General features: G+C 39.6%; 1 protein-coding gene across 1 annotated transcript in view; it reads left to right on the top strand.

The window, feature by feature from the left end:
* The first annotated feature begins 3,022 nt into the window (after positions 1–3,022).
* Positions 3,023–19,158, top strand: part of VWA3B (von Willebrand factor A domain containing 3B) — a 220,478-nt gene continuing 204,342 nt past the window's right edge. The window contains exons 1-2 of the mRNA XM_010362112.2: positions 3,023–3,256; positions 8,187–8,414. Of these exons, the coding sequence (XP_010360414.2) occupies positions 8,219–8,414 (196 nt within the window). The 5' untranslated portion in view covers positions 3,023–3,256; positions 8,187–8,218. The remainder of the gene's footprint in view (positions 3,257–8,186; positions 8,415–19,158) is intronic.

The raw sequence follows: 19,158 nt of genomic DNA, 5'->3' as shown, positions 1-19,158 counted from the left end.
TCCCTCAAGGAGCCTTCTAAGCATTAAATGATGTAATATATTTAAAGTGGTTAGAACATGGTCTGACATTCTATACATTCTAGCTATGATTAAGTGTTAATTCAGTCTGGTAAAAGTGAACATAATCTTTGCCAAGGGTAAAAAAAAAAGCTCTGATCCTCATCAAAGATGTTAGATTGAGAGCCACAAGCCTGCATTCACTCTCCCAAATAATGAATGCTGAACTCAAGAACATCACAGCATAGAGAAACTTCTGTTTCATCTCTAAATCCCCCTGTCCCCACCCACCTCTCCCAAGGCTGCCCCTGATGGCCAAAACTCCCTTCACCACAAGAACTAACAAAGGTTCAGCAGGAACTGCTTCGTGATTTAGCTGCCTCACTCTCAAATCCTCCTTCCTCTTCAGAGGGAGTGCCTGTGTTTGAATTCCAGCTCAGGTTCTTTTTCATACATATATACAAGGAGTTAACATTCTCTGTTTCCTCTGGTTCCAGTTTTTGCAGTGGGCTTAGGAAAACTGCTTTTCCTCCCTTCATTTTCTTTATCACCCTCCCTCCCCCACCAAACATTCTGATCATGGCCATAAGCCCAAGCAGTGGCAGTGACAGACTTGTATAAAGAAAAGGAAAACCCATTCAACCTGAAAAGTAAACAGCACAAAGGTCAAATACTAACGAAAGGCTTGTCAAAGGCTAGTACATGGTTGCCAAAAGTGTGGTACTGGCCAGTGATGCTTTGAGACTGTACAGGTAGAGAGAAGTCATTAGGGCTGCAGCATCCATGGGAAGGCTTTGGGGAGAGAGAGAAGAGCTAGAGCTGACCCTGAAGGGATGGTGGTTCCCAGACTGTGGCAATCTGGGTGGCCGGAGTAAAGGCATCTGTGCTCAGAGGCAGGGACCAGGCGGTTCTCTCTGGGATGGGGGTTTGTGTTGGAGACAATGAGCAAAAAGTCTAAAAGTACATCTGAGCCCTGAATGGTAAAGTCCAGAGGTTTGACAACAAGGATGGCAGTGATTTGATCAATGTCAATTACTGAGGTTTAAGGAAAGATACAAATTATCTGTGAAAATGTAAATTCAAAACAAATTTGTCAAAAGTTCAGTATAATAGTGTATCACCACTGTGCTAAAGGTTTTCTTATTTCGAATAACTCAACAAAAATGAGGCAAACCATTCTGAAACTAGCTAAACTGAAGTCCATATCAACTATGTAATGCTTCAAAATGACCTTAAACTTCTACTGACTTATCATTCTACAATTCAAGTAAGTAATGTTTCACATTTTCATCAGAATGTATGCTTATAGGCACATAAACATGAAAGACAGGGACAGATCATCTTGGTGACTTGCATGTATGTGGCAAGTGTCCTAGGCAAAGGAGCAGGCATGGGGTGAAGGTGGGAACAGGAGTGCCTGGCATGACCATGTGAGGCAGGGCATTTGGCTGTATGTTGCTGTGTGCTCTGTCTCACCCCCGTGATCCAAGAATATTAGTGTGGCAGGGTGTGGACAGCAAGGATTGATGGGTCATTGGCAAACGTGGGCGAGGCTGGGGTTCCACTCCCTTCTGAACAGTCTTTAGTACTACCAAACTTTTGCTTGTTTTTTGGTGATGTGGATGGCAGGTTTCATTTGCAGGGCCAAACATATATAATCTAATAACTGCCAGGAATGATTCGTGATACGGAATCAAATCTTTCAGTACTTTTTAAATGATAGAGGCATTAAAAGAATGCAGGAGAGGCCGGGCGCGGTGGCTCAAGCCTGTAATCCCAGCACTTTGGGAGGCCGAGACGGGCGGATCACGAGGTCAGGAGATCGAGACCATCCTGGTGAAACCCCGTCTCTACTAAAAAAAAATACAAAAACTAGCCGGGCGAGGTGGCGGGCGCCTGTAGTCCCAGCTCCTCGGGAGGCTGAGGCAGGAGAATGGCGTAAACCCGAGAGGCGGAGCTTGCAGTGAGGTGAGATCCGGCCACTGCACTCCAGCCCGGGCGACAGAGCGAGACTCCGCCTCAAAAAAAAAAAAAAAAAAAAAAAAAGAATGCAGGAGAAATAAATCCCTGTGGATGAAGCAGACGTTTCTTTTGGGGATGGAATTACTCAGTTCTAACATTAACTATGTTTTACTAGATCTTTGACTAAAAAACCTGCAAATGATCTGGTCAGTTCTTCAATTTTAAAACCTAAAATCGTTTACTAATCCCAATACCCTAAAAACAGTACTTACTGTGGGGTCTTTTATTACGATTTTAAAGATACTTTTCATAAGCACAATTTTATTTCCTAGTGACCGGAAAAATAGGAATATATTTAGAGCCTTTTGCTTAGTTGATAAGGTAACACTGAAACAAAGGTTAAAAACAAAGCTGAATGGAGAAAATAATGCCTATAGGAATATTCATGTCAAACAGGTAAGAATGTTCTTGGCAACTGAGCCCCTGCCTCCACAATCTCAAAATTGCAGCGCCCTGTCCCTCCTGTCTGTCTACAAGGAACTGCCCCACCTCTTTTAAAGTTTCTTTCTCTGAACTGTGCAAGGAAGAGAGCATCGCCTCACCGTGCTGAGGTGAAAATTAAAACTACGCAGGGGTCAGTTCTCTGTACACTGAAAAGTATGAACAGAAGTTCGTCTGTAGCGTTTCCCGCAGTCTTCTCACCTCTCCTTGGCCTCTGGCGCCTTCCTCCCCCACCTGCTCGCACCCTAGCTTTCTACCCCAGCTCATCAGTGTAATTGTTTGTTCATTCATTCATTCATTCATATTCTCCGCTGTTGTTAATTTTCCCACTGACAGTAGGCGCAGGGGGCAACGCTATCCGCCCTGTCCCTCTAGCGTGGCCTCTGCTTGGGAGTCTGGGGTGGAGGTCTGCCCGGCCCGGGAGATTCCGCACCCGGGTTTCCGCACCTGGCTCCGGGACGGCCTCGGCGCCCCGCCCCCTTGGCCCACGTCCCCAGCCACGCCCCAGTGAGGGCGCGCTCTGTGGGCGGGGCCGGCTCCGGGAGCCGCGCTGTGATTGGCCGTGTCCAGGAGACGCCGTCGTCAACAGACCGCGCTCGGAACCCGAGGCGCGGGTCACAAAGACCTAGAACAGCCGGAATCCTTCGCCCCGGCGCGCAGCCTTAGCAGGCAGGAATTGCTGCCTCAGCAACCGGATGCTTACCTCGTCCGCCCTCTCGGGTCAGGCGGGCCCGGGAGGATGGGAGGGTGACTGCTGAGCGGGAGCCGCCTCGTTTTCCACCCGACGTATTGCCTAGTAAGTGTGGGAGCGATCCCTGCCGCGCCAGGGCCACCGAGGTGCCGAGCCTTACAGCGAGCCGCCTAGGGAGGTCTTGGAAAAATGAAAATGCCGTGTCCGAGGTGGACCACACGCCCACTTTACAGATGCGGAAACAGTACCAGGAAAGCTCGGTGACTTGCCCTGGCCCAGTTAATTGTCCGCTACCCGGGGCAAGCCGAGGGTCAAGGTACCGGCCCCTCCTACTCTAGGGCTCTTTCGGTCACACCTCACCCGAGCCCACGCCCAGCCGCTCTGCTGGAGAAGCGGCTTTCCTGGTTTCTGTCTATGCCATAGGCTAGCAATTCAAGGTGATGAAATCCACCTGGGCTTTGAAGAGCACACAGGAACCAGAAGAAACACATTTGCTGTACATAATGATAAATATGTAGAGTCTAAAAGCCAAAGCAATCTGCTTGCAATAAAGCTCCCCACACCTTTCTGTCCTGGAAAGGCCTGTGGCTCCCGCCCATTCCACACTTACAGGGTTTTACAATCATATCACTTTCTTTCACCCTCCTTACAAGGGATAAAACTTAATAAGTAGATTTAGTTTCCATTTGGTAGAGCTTTTCCTTTCATTTTCTTGGAAGCTCTCTGTTTCTTCTCAGCAATGACCTTCCCCCTAAAGCACTCCAATTATTCTCAGATTTTGTCTTCTTGACTGTTTTCTCAACCGTGGGACAGTCCGTTTCAATATCCTTGTCTCTGTCCACATTATTTGAACCAATGATCACAGCCAAGCCTTGTCCCTTACAGGCAGAAAAAATGGGGGGAGGTTTCAGGGTTTCTGGGGAACAGTTGCATCAGGATCCATCATGAAGCTTCGTCCCAGTTTCCTTTCTTCCTGGAACACTCATCGTTCACAAATTCACCTAAATCACAAGATATATATCCAACTAGCCCAGCCTTCTTTTTCAGAAACTAACAGGGGTATAGGAAATTTGGGGTGTTGATAACACCCCCTTTCCTTCCTTGTTCCCCCCCCCCAGAGAATACAAATATTCCATTTGTATTTCAGATAATACAAATATTCTCAGGCTACAAAACCCTGGAGGTAAGATCTGAATCAGACTGAAACGTACAGGTTCTCAGATCCAGTAGGGCCAATTACACTTTTTTAAAAAATTAATTTTTTGGGCCGGGCGCGGTGGCTCAAGCCTGTAATCCCAGCACTTTGGGAGGCCGAGACGGGCGGATCACGAGGTCAGGAGATCGAGACCATCCTGGCCAACACGGTGAAACCCCGTCTCTACTAAAATACAAAAAAGTAGCTGGGCGAGGTGGCGGGCGCCTGTAGTCCCAGCTACTCGGGAGGCTGAGGCAGGAGAATGGCGTGAACCCGGGAGGCGGAGCTTGCAGTGAGCTGAGATCCGGCCACTGCGCTCCAGCCTGGGCGACAGAGCGAGACTCCGTCTCCAAAAAAAAAAAAAAAAAAAAAATTAATTTTTTAAAAAGTCGTATGAGTGCGAAAGGAACTGGGGCGTGCACCTTAGCTATGCTGGAGAATTTTTGATTGCCTTTTTTTGGGATCAAAAACATGTCCCTTTAGCTTAAAAACAACAGCTGTGATTATTCTGAACTCTAAGGTTCCAAAATCCCTTTTACAAAATCTTATTAGGGCAGTTTATGTAAACGTGCTCCCTTTTAAGCTTAGTACTCCCTTCAGCAAGAATATTGTAGGAGATGAGTGTGTTTCAGGGAAGAGAAACATTAACTGGAAATGACGAAATAGTAAAAAAAAAAAAAAAAAAAAAAAAAAATTCTTCTGAGCTTCCCTTTCTTGTTTCTGGGAACAACTGACCAAATTTAAAAGACTTTCAGCTCCAGTCTTTGTGGACAGATCCTCAAAAGACAGTTGAAGCGTATTAGTCTGCCCTTGTTTTCATGTTCTATGATTCTAAACTTTCTAGCTCAATAGGATTGGAGACGTGGGGATAAAAAGTGCTTGGGATGAAAGTGGTTCTCATGAAACAAAATACAATGACTAAAGAGCCATGACTTTTATTTGCACATAGCTGTTTCAAATATATAAAGTGCTTATCCATGCATAACTTATACCTCAGCACAGTTGTTCCTTGAGTAGCCCTGGGAGTTAGGGTGAGCAGGTGGTATTACTATCCTAGAGAGGTGGAATCACCTTGAAGTGGCAGAATGCGCTTATACTGAGTTTTGATTCTAAACTTTTCCACTCCTACGTGATACTTTCCAAGTAACATTGTAACATTCTCATCAAATCCAGCCTTTGTAGAAAGAAGGCCAGATCTTCACCAATAATAATAATTTGCATACCTTTGCAACTCAGCTTGTGAACAATACAAATTCACATAAACCTTGAAATGGAAATTATTATCTTTTTTTTTTTTAAGACAAGTTCTTGCTCTGTTACCCAGGCTGGAGTGCAGTGGTGCAATTAGAGCTCACTGCAACCTCGAACTCCTGGGCTCAAGCAATCCTCTTGCTTCAGCGTCTTGAGTAGCTGGACTACCGGCATGCACCACCATCCCTTACTAATTAAACAAAACATTAATAGAGATGAGTTCTCCACTATGTTAATCAGGGTAGTCTCGAACTCCTGGGCTCAAGTGATCTTCTCAACGTGCTGGGATTACCGGTATGAGCCACTGCACCCAGCCTCATTATCTTTAAAAGCTTGAGAGTGATAAGCCAAGAAGTTTATTGAGTCTGAGCTCTGAGAATAAGGATTAGCATTCCGACAAGGACCTGGGGCCCTAGTAGAATACAGTCCCACTGGAATGCAGATTGCCTTGTCCCATAGAACCTGGCTGGAGGAGGTTAATTGTAAAGAGAGCAGAGTGGTTAAGAAATGGCTTTGACTCCTGCTTTTCTCATTTACTGGCTGTGGCAGAACCTGCGAGCAAGTTCTTTAAATCCTCGAAGCTTCCGATTCCTCAAATATAAGTGGCGTGGTAATAATGACTAACTGATACGGTGATGAAGAAGCTGTGAGCTAGCGCATATAAAAGGACCAACAAATGGAAGTTGTTGCGTTGCTTCTATTACACTAAAGATCACAGCACACAGATCCTGGAGCTGACTGGCCTGGTTTAGAATCTTAACTCCACCCCTTACCAGTTGTAAGATTGTGGACAAGTTAATTAACCCCTCTCTGTCTTGGTTTCCTCAACTGTAAAATGAAAATAAGAGTGGTACCTACCTCATAAGGTTATTATAAGGATTAAATGTAAATTGCACATAACATGATGTTAAATAAGTGCTTGCTAATAACACTTCTCACTTCTTTTTGTAAAGCCTCCCTGACTTGGTCCTATTGATTTTTGTGTTTGACTGAATTTCCATGTCATGACAGTGAAACTTTTCGGAAATACAAAGTTTTAGAAATAGGGAAATAACATATTTTCATCATTAAAAAGTCTTACAATTCAGGGTATCAGTTTACAAGCATTGCAAATTCTGGATACGGAAGTAAGCAGAACTTTCTACGCTTCCTCCAGGTCACCAGGCCTTCCCCAGTTGTGGTGAGCGAGTTAAGACTGCATTATAGTTTGGCCCCATCCTTTCCTCTTGCCTACACTAGCTATATTTAGGCAGATCTAGGTAAGTTTAATATGTTGCGTATGGCCTTGGGTTCAGTTGATCCCAGAACAGATGGCTACATGGGCCAGAATGCTTAAGTCCAATTGTAGAGCAAAGCCCCAGACAATAAAACATTCAGAAAGTGGATATATGTATTCCAGCTGGGCTGAGCTGTGGTCTGGTTCCCAACCGCCACCGGCTCCCAATTAGCCACTACACCTGTTCGACAGGTAAAAACCTGTCAGGGTTTTATCCTTCTCATCCTCATTGGGAGCAAAATGTCAGGTGTGATTATAATTGGAGTACAGATGTGTAGTGAAGGTTCTGGGGCTAGTATTTTTTTTTTTCCCAAAATGGAAGAGCTTTGCAGCTTTCTGATTATAAAAGTAAATTCTGGACCGGGCGCGGTGGCTCAAGCTTGTAATCCCGGCACTTTGGGAGGCTGAGACGGGCGGATTATGAGGTCAGAAGATCAAGACCATCCTGGCTAACACAGTGAAACCCCGTCTCTCCTAAAAAATACAAAAAACTAGCCGGGCGAGGTGGTGGGCGCCTGTAGTCCCAGCTACTCGGGAGGCTGAGGCAGGAGAATGGCGTGAACCTGGGAGGCGGAGCTTGCAGTGAGCGGAGATCCGGTCACTGCACTCCAGCCTGGGCGACAGAGAGAGAGTCTGTCTCAAAAAAAAAAAAAAAAAGGTAAATTCCGGCTGGGCTCAGTGGCTCACGCCTGTAATCCCAACACTTTGGGAGCCCGAGGCAGGCGGATCACAAGGTCAGGAATTCCAGACCAGCCTGACCAACATGGTGAAACCCCATTTCTACTAAAAATACAAAAATTAGCTGGGCATGCTGGTGTGCGCCTGTAATCCCAGCTACTCAGGAGGCTGAGGCAGGGCAATCGCTTGAACCTGGGAGGGGGAGGTTGCAGTGAGCCTAGATTGTGCTACTGCACTCTAGCCTGGGCAACAGAGCGAGACTCCTTCTCAAAAAAAAAAAAAAAGTAAACCCCCTTTTAGAAATATTCAAATAATGCAAAAATTTCAACAATATAGAAAAGGCAAAAACCATACATACTACCACCACACAAAGAAAACTACTCTAAACCTGTTACGGTATATCTTTCTAGGTGTTTTTGTGTATATATATATACATTTGAATATTGAACTTTATGGATACCTCTTAACAATTCATGTGACTATCCTCTTTTCCACCAAATGTACATGTATAATTTTAATTGATAAATAGCATTCCACTTCATGAGTGTACTATAATCTACGTTAAGCCAATCCCCTGTTGGCGTTAGATTATTTCCACGTTTTCAGGAAGTCTGAGTTTATAATTGCCCTTACAGGAGTTTGCTGTGATTTAGATCTTGATTCAGAGATGGAGAAATCAGGCTCATCCTCTACCATCTCTGAGCAGCACCTGCAGAGGCAAGAGGGATGGAGTAACACCAAAACAGACTTGGCTGAGCAGAGTCTCATTTCATCTGAGAGATGGCTTCAACTGCATGGGCTTAAGAGCAACAAATTGACCTTGAAACAGATTTTGTCACAGATCGGATTCCCACACTGTGAAGGTACAGTACTCACAAACAATCAGCATGCTGGCATTTAGCCTTTGAGGTGGCTGCATTAGCTCTGAAGGCCCCTCAAAAACCACAGGTCTCTGAACTTGCTTTGACCTTATATCCGTATTAGTAGAAAATGCTTGCATGTGTGCCTCTAATACATGTGTATTAAGTAGACGTACGATTGCCAATCCATGTTTTAAAGAATGCTTAATTTCATCCTTTTTTTTTTACTTTTTAAATTGACAGATAAAACTGTATGTATTTATCATGTACAACACGATGTTTTGAAGAATATATACATCGTGAATGGCTGTATCTAGCTAATTAACAAATGCATTGCCTCATATAGTCTTTTTTATGGTGAGAACACTTACCCACTCTTTCTGTGTTTTTCAAGAATGCAATCCATCATCATTAACTATGATCATACTGTACAATAGATCTCTTGACTAGATGTCCTAATTGTAATGGTATATATCCTTTGACTAACATCTTCCTGATTCCCACCGCCACAACCACCCCAGCCTCTGATAAGCATCATTTTACTCGCTACTTCTATGAGATAAATTTTTTAAAATTCCACATGAGTGAGGTTATGTGGTATTTGTCTTTCTGTGCCTTGGTTAGTTTGTTTAACGTAATGCCCTCGAGGTTCATTCATGTAGCAAATGACAGGATTTCTTTCCTTTTTATGGCTGAATAGTATTTAATTGTGTATATACACTATGTTTTCTTTATCCAGTCATCTATTGATGGATACTTAGGTTGATCTCATATCTTGGCTGTTGTGAATAGTGCTGCACTGAACAAGAGAGTGCAGATATCTCTTTGACTTACTGATTTTATTTCCTTTGGATATATATCCAGTAGTAGGATTGCTGGATCATATAGTAGTTCTATTTTTAGTGGTTTGAGGAAACTCCATACTGCTTTCCATAATAGCTATAGTAATTTACATTCCCATCAACAGGGCATATGGGTATCCTTTTCTCCATATCCTTGCCAACACTTATTTTTTGATATTAGCCATTCTGACAGGAGCGAAATGATAGCTCATTGTGGTTTTGATTTGCATTTCCCTGATAATTAGTAATATTGAGCATTTTTTCATATGCCTGTTGTCTATTTGTATGTTTTCTTTTGAGAAATGTCTATTCAGGACTTTTGCCCATTTAAAAACCAGGTTTTGTTTTAATATTTAAGTTCCTTTAATATTTTGGATATTAACCCCTTTTCAGATGTGTAGTTTGCAAGTATTTTCCCCCATTCTGTAGGTTGTCTCTTTACTCTGTTGATTTTTTTTCCTTTGCTTTAGAGAAACTTTTTAGTTGGATGTAATCTCATTTGTTTGTTTTTGCTTTTGTTGCCTGTGCTTTTGAGGTCATATCCAAAAAATCATTGCTCAGATCAGTGTGTCATGGATCTTTTCCCTTTTTCTTCCAGTAGTTTCATATTTTCAGGTCCTACAATTAAGGCTGTAATTCATTTTGAGTTGATTTTTGTATTTGGTGGTGATAAGGGCCTAATTTTATTATTCTGCCTGTGGCTATATAGATTTCTCAATACCTTTTATTGAAGACATTGTCCTTTCCCCATTGTGTGTTCTTGACACCCTTGTCAAAAATCAATTAACTGTACATATGTGGATTTATTTTTTGGCTCTCTATTCTATTCCATTGATCTATGTGTCTTTTTTTATGTCAGTATCATGCTGTTTTGATTACTATAGTTTCGTAGTATATTTTTAAGCCAGGTAGTATGATGCCTCCAGGTTTGTTCTTTTTGCTCAAGATTGCTTTGGGTATTCTGGCTTTCTTTGTGGTTCTATACAAATTTAAGGATTGTTTTTTCTACTTCTGTGAAGAATGTCATTGGTATTTTGATAGGGGTTACACTAAATCCATAGAGCACTTTGGGTAGTGTGAACATTTTTAACAGTGTTCATCTTTCCAATCCATGAACATGGAATATCTTTAAATTTGTGTCTTTTTTAATTTCTTTAATCTATGTTTATAGTTTTCCTTATAGATATAGTCCACCTCCGTAGTTAAATTTATTCCTGAGTACTTTATTTATTTGTTTTTGGTAGCTATTGTAGATGGAATGGTTTCCTTTTTGTCTTTTTTGGATAGTTTGCTGTTAGTATGTATATCACTGCTGATTTTTGTTGTTAATTTTGTAGTCTGCAACTTTACTGAATTTGTTAATTAATTCTAATTTTTAGTGGAGTCTTTAGGGTTTTCTCTGTATAAGACTGTGTCATCTGCAAATAGGGACAATTTAACTTCTTTCTTTCCAATTTAGATGCTTTTAATTTCTTTCTGTTGCCTGATTGCCTTGTCTATAAATTCTAGTACTGTGGTGAATAAAAGTGGTGAAAGTGGGCATCCTTTTCTTCTTCCAGATATTAGAGGAAAACCTTTCAGTTTTCCCACCATTCAGTATGTTAGCTGTGAGTTTGTCATATACAGCCTTTACTGTGTTGAGGCACATTTCTTCTATACATAATTTGTTGAGAGTTTTTATTATGAAGAGATATTGAGTTTTATCAAATGCTCATTCTGCATCTATTGAAATGATTATATAGTTTTTTTGTCCTTCATTCTGTTAATATGATGTATCACATTTACTGCATATGTTGAACCATCCTTGCATTTCTGGGATGAATCCCACTTGATAATGGTGAATGATCTTTTTAATGTGCTATTAAATTTGGTTTGCTAATATTCTGCTGAGCAGTTTTGCATCTGTGTTTATCAGGAGTATTGGCCCATAAGTTTTCCTCTTTTGTTGTGACCTTGCATGGTTTTGGCATCAGGGTAATGCTGCCTCAGACACTGGATTTGGAAATACTCTCTCCTCTTCAATTTTTTGGGAAGAGTTTGAGAAGAATTGATATTAGTTCTTCTTTAAATATTTGGTAGAATTCAGCAGTGAAGCCATTCAGTTGTGGGCTTTTCTTTGCTGGAAGAGTTTTTTGTTTTTTTTTGGTTTTTTTTTTTTTTTTTTGAGACGGAGTCTCATTCTGTTGCCCAGGCTGGAGTACAGTGGCATGATTTTGGCTCACTGCAACCTCTGCCTCCTGGGTTCAAGTGATTCTCTTGCTTCAGCCTCCGGAGTAGCTGGATTACAGGCACGTGCCACCATGCCTGGCCAATTTTTGTATTTTTAGTAGAGACGGGGTTTCACCATGTTGGCCAGGCTGGTCTCAAACTCTTGACCTCAGGTTATCCACCTGCCTCGGCCTCCCAAAGTGCTGGGATTACAGGTGTGAGCCTCCACACCCAGCCAGATTTTTTTATTTCTGATTCCATCTCCTTACTCATTATTGGTTTGTTCAGATTTTAGATTTCTTTATAATTCAATCTTGGTAGAATGTATATGTCCAGGAATTTATTCACTTCTTTTACGTTATCTAATTTGTTCATGTATAATTGTTCACAGTAGTCTCTTACAATTCTTTGTATTTCTGTGGCATCAGTTGTAATTTTTCCTTTTTTACCTCTGATTTTATTTGAGTCTTCTCTCTTTTTTTCTTAGTATAGCTCTAGGTTTGTCTATTTTGTTTATCTTTTCAAGAGACTAGCTCTTTGTTTTATTAATATTTTTATGTATTTGTATTCTCTATTTCTGCTCTGCTCTCTATTATTTTCTTCCTTCTACTTGTTTAAGTTGTTTGGTTTTGTATTTCTGCTTCCTTGAGGTGCAACATTAGGTTGTTTATTTGAGATACATATTTTTCGAGGTAGGTGTTTATTGCTATAAACTTTCCTCTTAGACTGCTTTTGCTGTACCCATAGGTTTTGTTATGTTGTGTTTCCATTTTCATTTGTCTCAAGAAATATTTTAATTTAATTAATAAATTTTTTTACTTCAGTAGATTTTGGAGTTCAAGTGGCTTTTGGTTATATGGATGAATTGTGTAGTGGTGAAGTCTGAGATTTCAGTGCACCTGTAACCCAAGCAGTGCACATTGGACCCAATATTTAGTTTTTTATTCCTCACCCCATCCTCCCCACTTCTGAGTCTCCAAATTCCATTATACCACTGTCTTTGTATACCTTTGTATACCCATAGCTTAGATCTCACCTATAAGTAGAACATACGGTATTTGGTTTTCCATTCCTGAGTTGCTTCACTTAGAATAATGGCCTGCAGCTTCATCCAAGTGGCTGCAAAATACATTATTTCATTCTTTTATATGCCTGAGTAATATTCCATGGTGTATATATACCACATTTTCTTCTACCACATTATCCACTCATTGGTTGATGGGCACTTAGATTGGCTGTATATCTTTGCAATTGTGAATTATGCTGTGAGAAACGTCCATATACCGGTATCCTTTTAAGATAATGACTTATTTGCCTTTCGGTAGATACTCAGTAATTCAGTAGTAGGACTGCTGGATAAAATGGTATGTCTACATTTAGTTCTTTAAGAAATCTCCATACTGTTTTCCATAGAGGTTGTACTAATTTGCATTCCCATATATAAGCATTCTTTTTTTCTTTTTTTAACCACATTCATGCCAACATCTATTGTTTTTTGACTTCCTATTAATGGCCATTCTGGGTGGGGTACGGTGGTGTATCATCCTGATTTTAATTTGCATTTCCCCAATGATTAGTGATGTTGAGCATTTTTTCATGTTTGTTGGCCATTTGTATATCTTCTTTTGGAAATGTCTATTCATGTCATTTGCCCATGAAATATTTTAATTTACCTTTTAATTTATTCACAGACCCATTGGTTGTTCAGGTGCATGTTGTTTAATTTCAGTGTATTTGTTAATTTTCCAAAGTTCCTCCTGGTGCTGATTTCCAGTTTTATACCATTGTGGTCTGAAAAGATACTTGGTATGAGTTCAGTCTTCTCAAATTTGGTAAGACTTGTTTTGTGACCTAACATATGAGCTATCCTAGATAATATTATGTGTGCAGTTGAGAAGAGTGTGTATTCTGCATCTGTTGGGTAGAATGTTCTGTGTATGTATATTTGGTCTAGAGTTCAGTTTAAATCTAATGTTTTCTGGTTGATTTTCTTTCTGGATGATCTGTCCATATGAAAGGGGAGTACTGAAGTCCCCTACTATTATCGTACTATTATTATATTGCAGTCTATCTCTTCCTTCAGATCTATTTATATTTTCTTAATTATTAATTAGATTGGATGCATATGTTTGAGATTTTTATACCCTCTTGATGAATTGACCCCTTTATGATTATATAATAACCTTCTTTGTCTCTTTTTACAGTGTTTGACTTGAAATACATTTTATCTGATATAAACATAGCTACCCCTGTTCTCCTTTGGTTTCTATTTGTAAGGAATATCTGCTTCTATCCTGTCATTTTCAGTCTATGTGTCCTTACAGGTTAAGTGAATCTCTTGTAGGCAGCATATAGGTGGACCTTGTTTTTATACAGCCACTCTATGTATTTTGATTGAAAATTTAATCCTTGAACATAAGTTCAAGGTAATTATTGATAAGAAAGAACTTACTGCTGCCATTTTAATTGTTTTCTAGTTGTTTAGCGGATCCTTTTTTCGTTTCTTATTCTTTCTTTGTGAGTAAGTGATTTTTCTCTGGTAGTATGTTTCAATTACTTGCTTTTTATTTTTAGTGTATCTATTATAGGTTTTTGCTTTGTGATTACCACAAGGCTTACAAAAACCATTTTATAGTTATAAGAAGTTATTTTAAGCTGATAACAAGTTAACTTTGATCACAAAAACCTTCTAAACTTTATCCCTCAGTTTTGAATTTTTGATATCATGATTTATATCTTTTTCCATTGCACATCCCTTAACAAATTATTTTAGTTATTATTAATTGTTTTGTCCTTTAACCTTTCTACTAATGATATAAGTAATTTAAAAACCACCATTGCAGTATTAGAGCATTCTGAATTTGTGTACTTAGTGAGTTTTATACTTTTAGATGTTTTTGTGTTACTCATTAGTGTCCTTTTCTTTTAGCTTGAAGGATTCTCTTTAGCATTTCTTATAAGGCAGGTCTGGTAGTGATGAACTCCCTCAGCTTTTGTTTATCTGTGAAAGTCTTTATCTGTCCTTCATTTGGGAAGGACAGCTTTGGTGAGTACAGAATTCTTGATTTTTTTTTTCTCCTTGAGCTCTTTGAATATTTGATTCTGTTCTCTTCTGGTCTGTGAAATTTCTGCTGAGAAACTGGACATATTGGAACTTCCTTGCATGTTATTAGCTTCTCTTCTCTTCCTGCTTTCAGTTTTCTCTCTTTGCCTTTGATATTTGACAGTTTGATTATGGTATCTTTTGGGGTAGTCTTATTTGGATTGAGTTGAAGGATTAGAGACCTTTGACCTTTCTGTAACCAGATATTTATATCTTTCTCCAGGTTTGGAAAGTTTGCTGCTATTATTTCTTTAATCTTTCTACCCCTTTATCATTCTCTACTCCCTCTTGAACATTTGCTCTTTTGATGCTATCCCATAAGTCCCATACCTTTCTTCATTCCCTTTCTTTCTTTTTTATTTTTTCTGCTCTGTATATTTTCAAATTAACCTCTCTTCAAATTCCAGATTCTTTCTTCTGCTTGTTCAATTCAGCTGTTGATACTTTCTGTTGCATTTTTCTTTGTGTTCAGTTATTTTTCAGCTCCCTGATTACGGTTTTGTTATTATCATGCCAATCTCTCTGTTATATTTTTTATTCTGGTAACTTATGATTTTCTGCATTTTGTTGAATTGTTTCTCTGTATTTTCTTAAAGTTCATTGAGCTTCCTTAAAACAACTACTTTGAAAATGTTGTCAGGCCATTCATACATCTCCATATTTGTAGGGTCAGTCACTAGCACGTTACTATATCGATTTGGTGATGTCATGTTTCCTGGATCGTTCTTGATCCTTGTGGTTATACATCAATGTCTGCATTAAAGAAGTAGGAGCTTATTCCAGTCTTTGCTGTCTGGCTTTGTCTGGAAATATCCTTCACTAGTAAGCCTGTCCAGAGATTCTGGGCAAGTCATCTGGTGTGGTCCCTAAGCATTTGACCACTACAGACGTTGCAGCACTAGGGGGTGTCATAAGCCCAGGACCACCATGATGACTGGCACAGTGCTGGGTTGGAATCTTATGGCCACCAAGGCTGGCGCAGCACTGACCTGGATTCTTATAGTTGCTGTGGCTGATACAGTGTTGGGGCATACCCCAAGTCCATGGGCACTGAGGCTAGTGCCACACTGAGGCATGACTGAAGCTCATGGCAGCTGAGGCGTGCCTGTCACTGTGGGTTATTTTTAGCCCATGGCCACTGTCGTCAGCCAGTGGTGATATGGGCTAGAGCTTGCATCCATCTCACAGCAGCTATGGGTTCCTGTTTGGCACCAGGGTAGGTCTAGAGGCTTAGTCCACAAGTACCAGCCTGCAGTCAAGGGCCATGTGCATCTGCCTGCTGCTGGATTTTACTGTGTCAGGCTCTGTATTAGGGTCCAAGGTAAAGTCCTGTTCTTTCTTCCCTGTCTTTTGCCCAGGTAATGGTATTTTTCTGCATCGTGCTTCTTGGGGTACAGGTAGGGGTGATGCAGGTAAGGTAAAACTATCTTTTATACCCTCATATTGTGCTGTAACCAGGTACTGTGATCTGTCACCTGGTTTTCCTAGCTCTTGTGAAGGTATTTTTCTGGGTAGACAGTTGCTTAAATTGATGTTTTTGTAGGGGGCAATCACTGGAAAGTCCTCTTTTGCCATCTTGCTTTGCCTTCATCTCTGTTCTTTCTTTTTAAAAAGTCAAAATTAAAAATAAATATAAGTTATTTGTATTTACTGATACCCCAGCCAATGTCTTGTTCATCTCCTGGGATGTGCAAGTCCTTTTTGGAGGCCACTGATTAAAACAATAGCTGTGTGAAGTTTCAGGGAAAATGTACTGTTTTCCTACTGTGACCTTTGTGTTGTGGTCTGCTTTGGCTAAATGCATTGGCAAGAATGTTGGTTCTTAGCTCGCAGTAGTGCTGCCCACCACAGAAAGCGTGAAAATGTGTGAAGGTATATACAATATATATACCGAGATGGCGCCCACCATCTCGCCCACCTCGTTTTTTGTATTTTTTTTTTTTTTTTTTGCATGATGTATTGATGGGATTCTATTGAAATATAAGGCCTGGGAACCCAGAGTACTGAGTGTCTTACAATGTATGAGACAGCACATTCAGCAGGAACTGCCCTGTCCAACATGTTAGTAACATTGCACCTGAGGAATGCTCCTTCAATCAGGGAAATTTCCATTACTAGGATTTTACTCAGTAATTCTGAATTAGTCAATTAATTAAACAACTATTTATTAAGCAACCATTAATACCATTTTTTAAACCAGATTATTTACCAATTCCTTGCCAGCTTTGTTCCATTCTGGTACTAAGGAAGACCTAGGGGATGTGGTTGTTGTAGATTGATTTGGAGGCCATTCAAATGTCAAGGCCTTGTTCTTCAGGGTTCAGCCTGTGCTTTTTACATATACGTCCTTTCACATGGGCTGCAGCCCTGTGCCATCTAAATATCTTTTGAGTAGGGTCTCCCAGAGTCAGGTCCTGTGGGATTCCCATATAAGGAAATATACTAGAAGCAGTTTTATCCCTTATTTCAAATAAACCTAATTCAGTCATGAATGTTAGCAAAAATACCAATTTCTTACATTTTGTTAATAATTTTTTCATCTAATTTCATGAGAGATATTGCTCTATAACTTTCTTTTCTTGTAATGTCCTTGTCAGGTTTCAGCATCAAGATTATGCTGGATTCAAAATGATTTGGAAGTGTTCCTCCTTCTCTATGCTCTGATGGTATTTGTACATGATTGGTATTTCTTCTTTAAATGTTTGATACAACTGACAAGTGAAATTTATCTGGGCCTAGTTTTGTTTGTGGGAAAAGATTAATAAAAATTCAATTTCTTTAATAAACAGAGGACTAATCAGATATTCTGTTTCATAATGCCAATTTGGAAAATTGTGTTTTTCAAGGAATTTCCTCAACATTTTCTAATATGTGCACACCAACAGTATTTTCTAATATGTTGGCAAAGCATTGATCATAATATGCCCTTAATAGCCTTTTAATGCATCTAGGATCTGTAGTGATGTCACCTCTTTCATTCTTTTTTAATGCCTATAGGATTCTTTTTTAATGTCTGTAGGATCTGTAGTGATGTCACCTCTTTCATTCTTTTTTAATGCCTATAGGATGCTTTTTTTTTTTTTTTTTTTTTTGAGATGGAGTCTAGCTCTGTCGCCCGGGCTGGAGTATAGTGGCCGGATCTCAGCTCACTGCAAGCTCTGCCCCCCGGGTTTACGCCATTCTCCGGCCTCAGCCTCCCAAGTAGCTGGGACTACAGGCGCCCACCATCTCGTCCGGCTTGTTTTTTGTATTTTTTAGTGGAGACGGGGTTTCACCATGTTAGCCAGGATGGTCTCGATCTCCTGACCTCGTGATCTGCCTGTCTCAGCCTCCCAAAGTGCTGGGATTACAGGCTTGAGCCACCGTGCCTGGCCTAGGATGCTTTTTTAATGCCTATAGGATCTGTAGTGATGTTACCTCTTTCATTCCTGATACTGATAATTTGTGTTTCCTCTCATTTTTTTCTTGCTAAGTCTTGTTAGCAGTATATAATAACTCTTTTCAAGGAAACAAATTTTTAGTTTGTTGGTTTTTAAAATTCTTTGTCTTGTATTTCATTGGTATCTGATTTAATCATCATTATTTATTTCTTTCTGCTTACTTTGAGCTTGATTTGCCTTCCTTTTTCCTGCTTTTAAAGATATAAACTTAAGTAATTATTTTTAAACCTTTCTTCTTTTCCAATATAACCATTTAAAATTATAAGAATTCCTCTAAGCATTGTTTTAGATGAATGCCACAAATCTCAATCAGTAGTGTTTTGCTATTAATACTATTGTAAAGTTTTTCCCTTGTGATTTTTTTTCTTGAATATACTTTAGAAAATGTGTTGTTTAATTTCCAGTTGTTTTAAGACTTTTAAAAGTACTTGTTTTTGTTGGATTTCTAATTTAATTACATTGAGGTCAGAGAATATAGTCTGTAGGATTTTGATCTTTTGAAATTTACTAAGATTTGTTTACGGGCAGAATCTATCTTGGCAATCATTGCATGTGCACTTGAAAAGAGTGTGCATTCCACAGTTGTTAGGTAGTATTTATAAATGTTAATTAGATCAAGATGGTTGAAAGTCTTGGGAGAAAAATTATATATATTTAGTCCTTTTTTTGTCTACTGGATTTGTTCATTTCTCCCTTAGTTCTGTAAGTTTTGTTTATGTATTTTGAAGTTCCAAATGCATACACATTTAGGATTGTTATGTTGTTCTAAGGACTTGACAAATTTTAATAATTCTGATATGTCATATTTATCTCAGAAAATTAGTCATTGTTTTGGTGTTCACTTTGATATTAATATAGCCACTGTAGCTTTCTTATTCTTAAGTTTTACATGGTGTATGTGTTTATAATTTTTAATGATAAATATCTTTAGTTTATATATTAAAGAGAACTTCTCATAGACAGCATAGATTTGGAGTTTGTGTTTTTAAGGCAGTTGCATATGTCTTTTAATTAATTAATTCAACCAATTAATTAAATCAGTTAGTGTCTTTTTCCATTTGTGTTGCTATAAAAGCATGCCTGAGGCTGGGTAATTTATGAAGAAAAGAGGTTTATTTGGTTGATGGTTCTTCAGGCTATACAAGAAGCATGGT

This window comes from Rhinopithecus roxellana, chromosome 17 (genome assembly GCF_007565055.1).
Source record: "Rhinopithecus roxellana isolate Shanxi Qingling chromosome 17, ASM756505v1, whole genome shotgun sequence".
In the NCBI taxonomy this organism is placed as follows: Eukaryota; Metazoa; Chordata; class Mammalia; order Primates; family Cercopithecidae; genus Rhinopithecus; species Rhinopithecus roxellana.
Note: the sequence above shows the minus strand (reverse complement) of the source record. Positions and strands in the feature narration are given on the sequence as shown.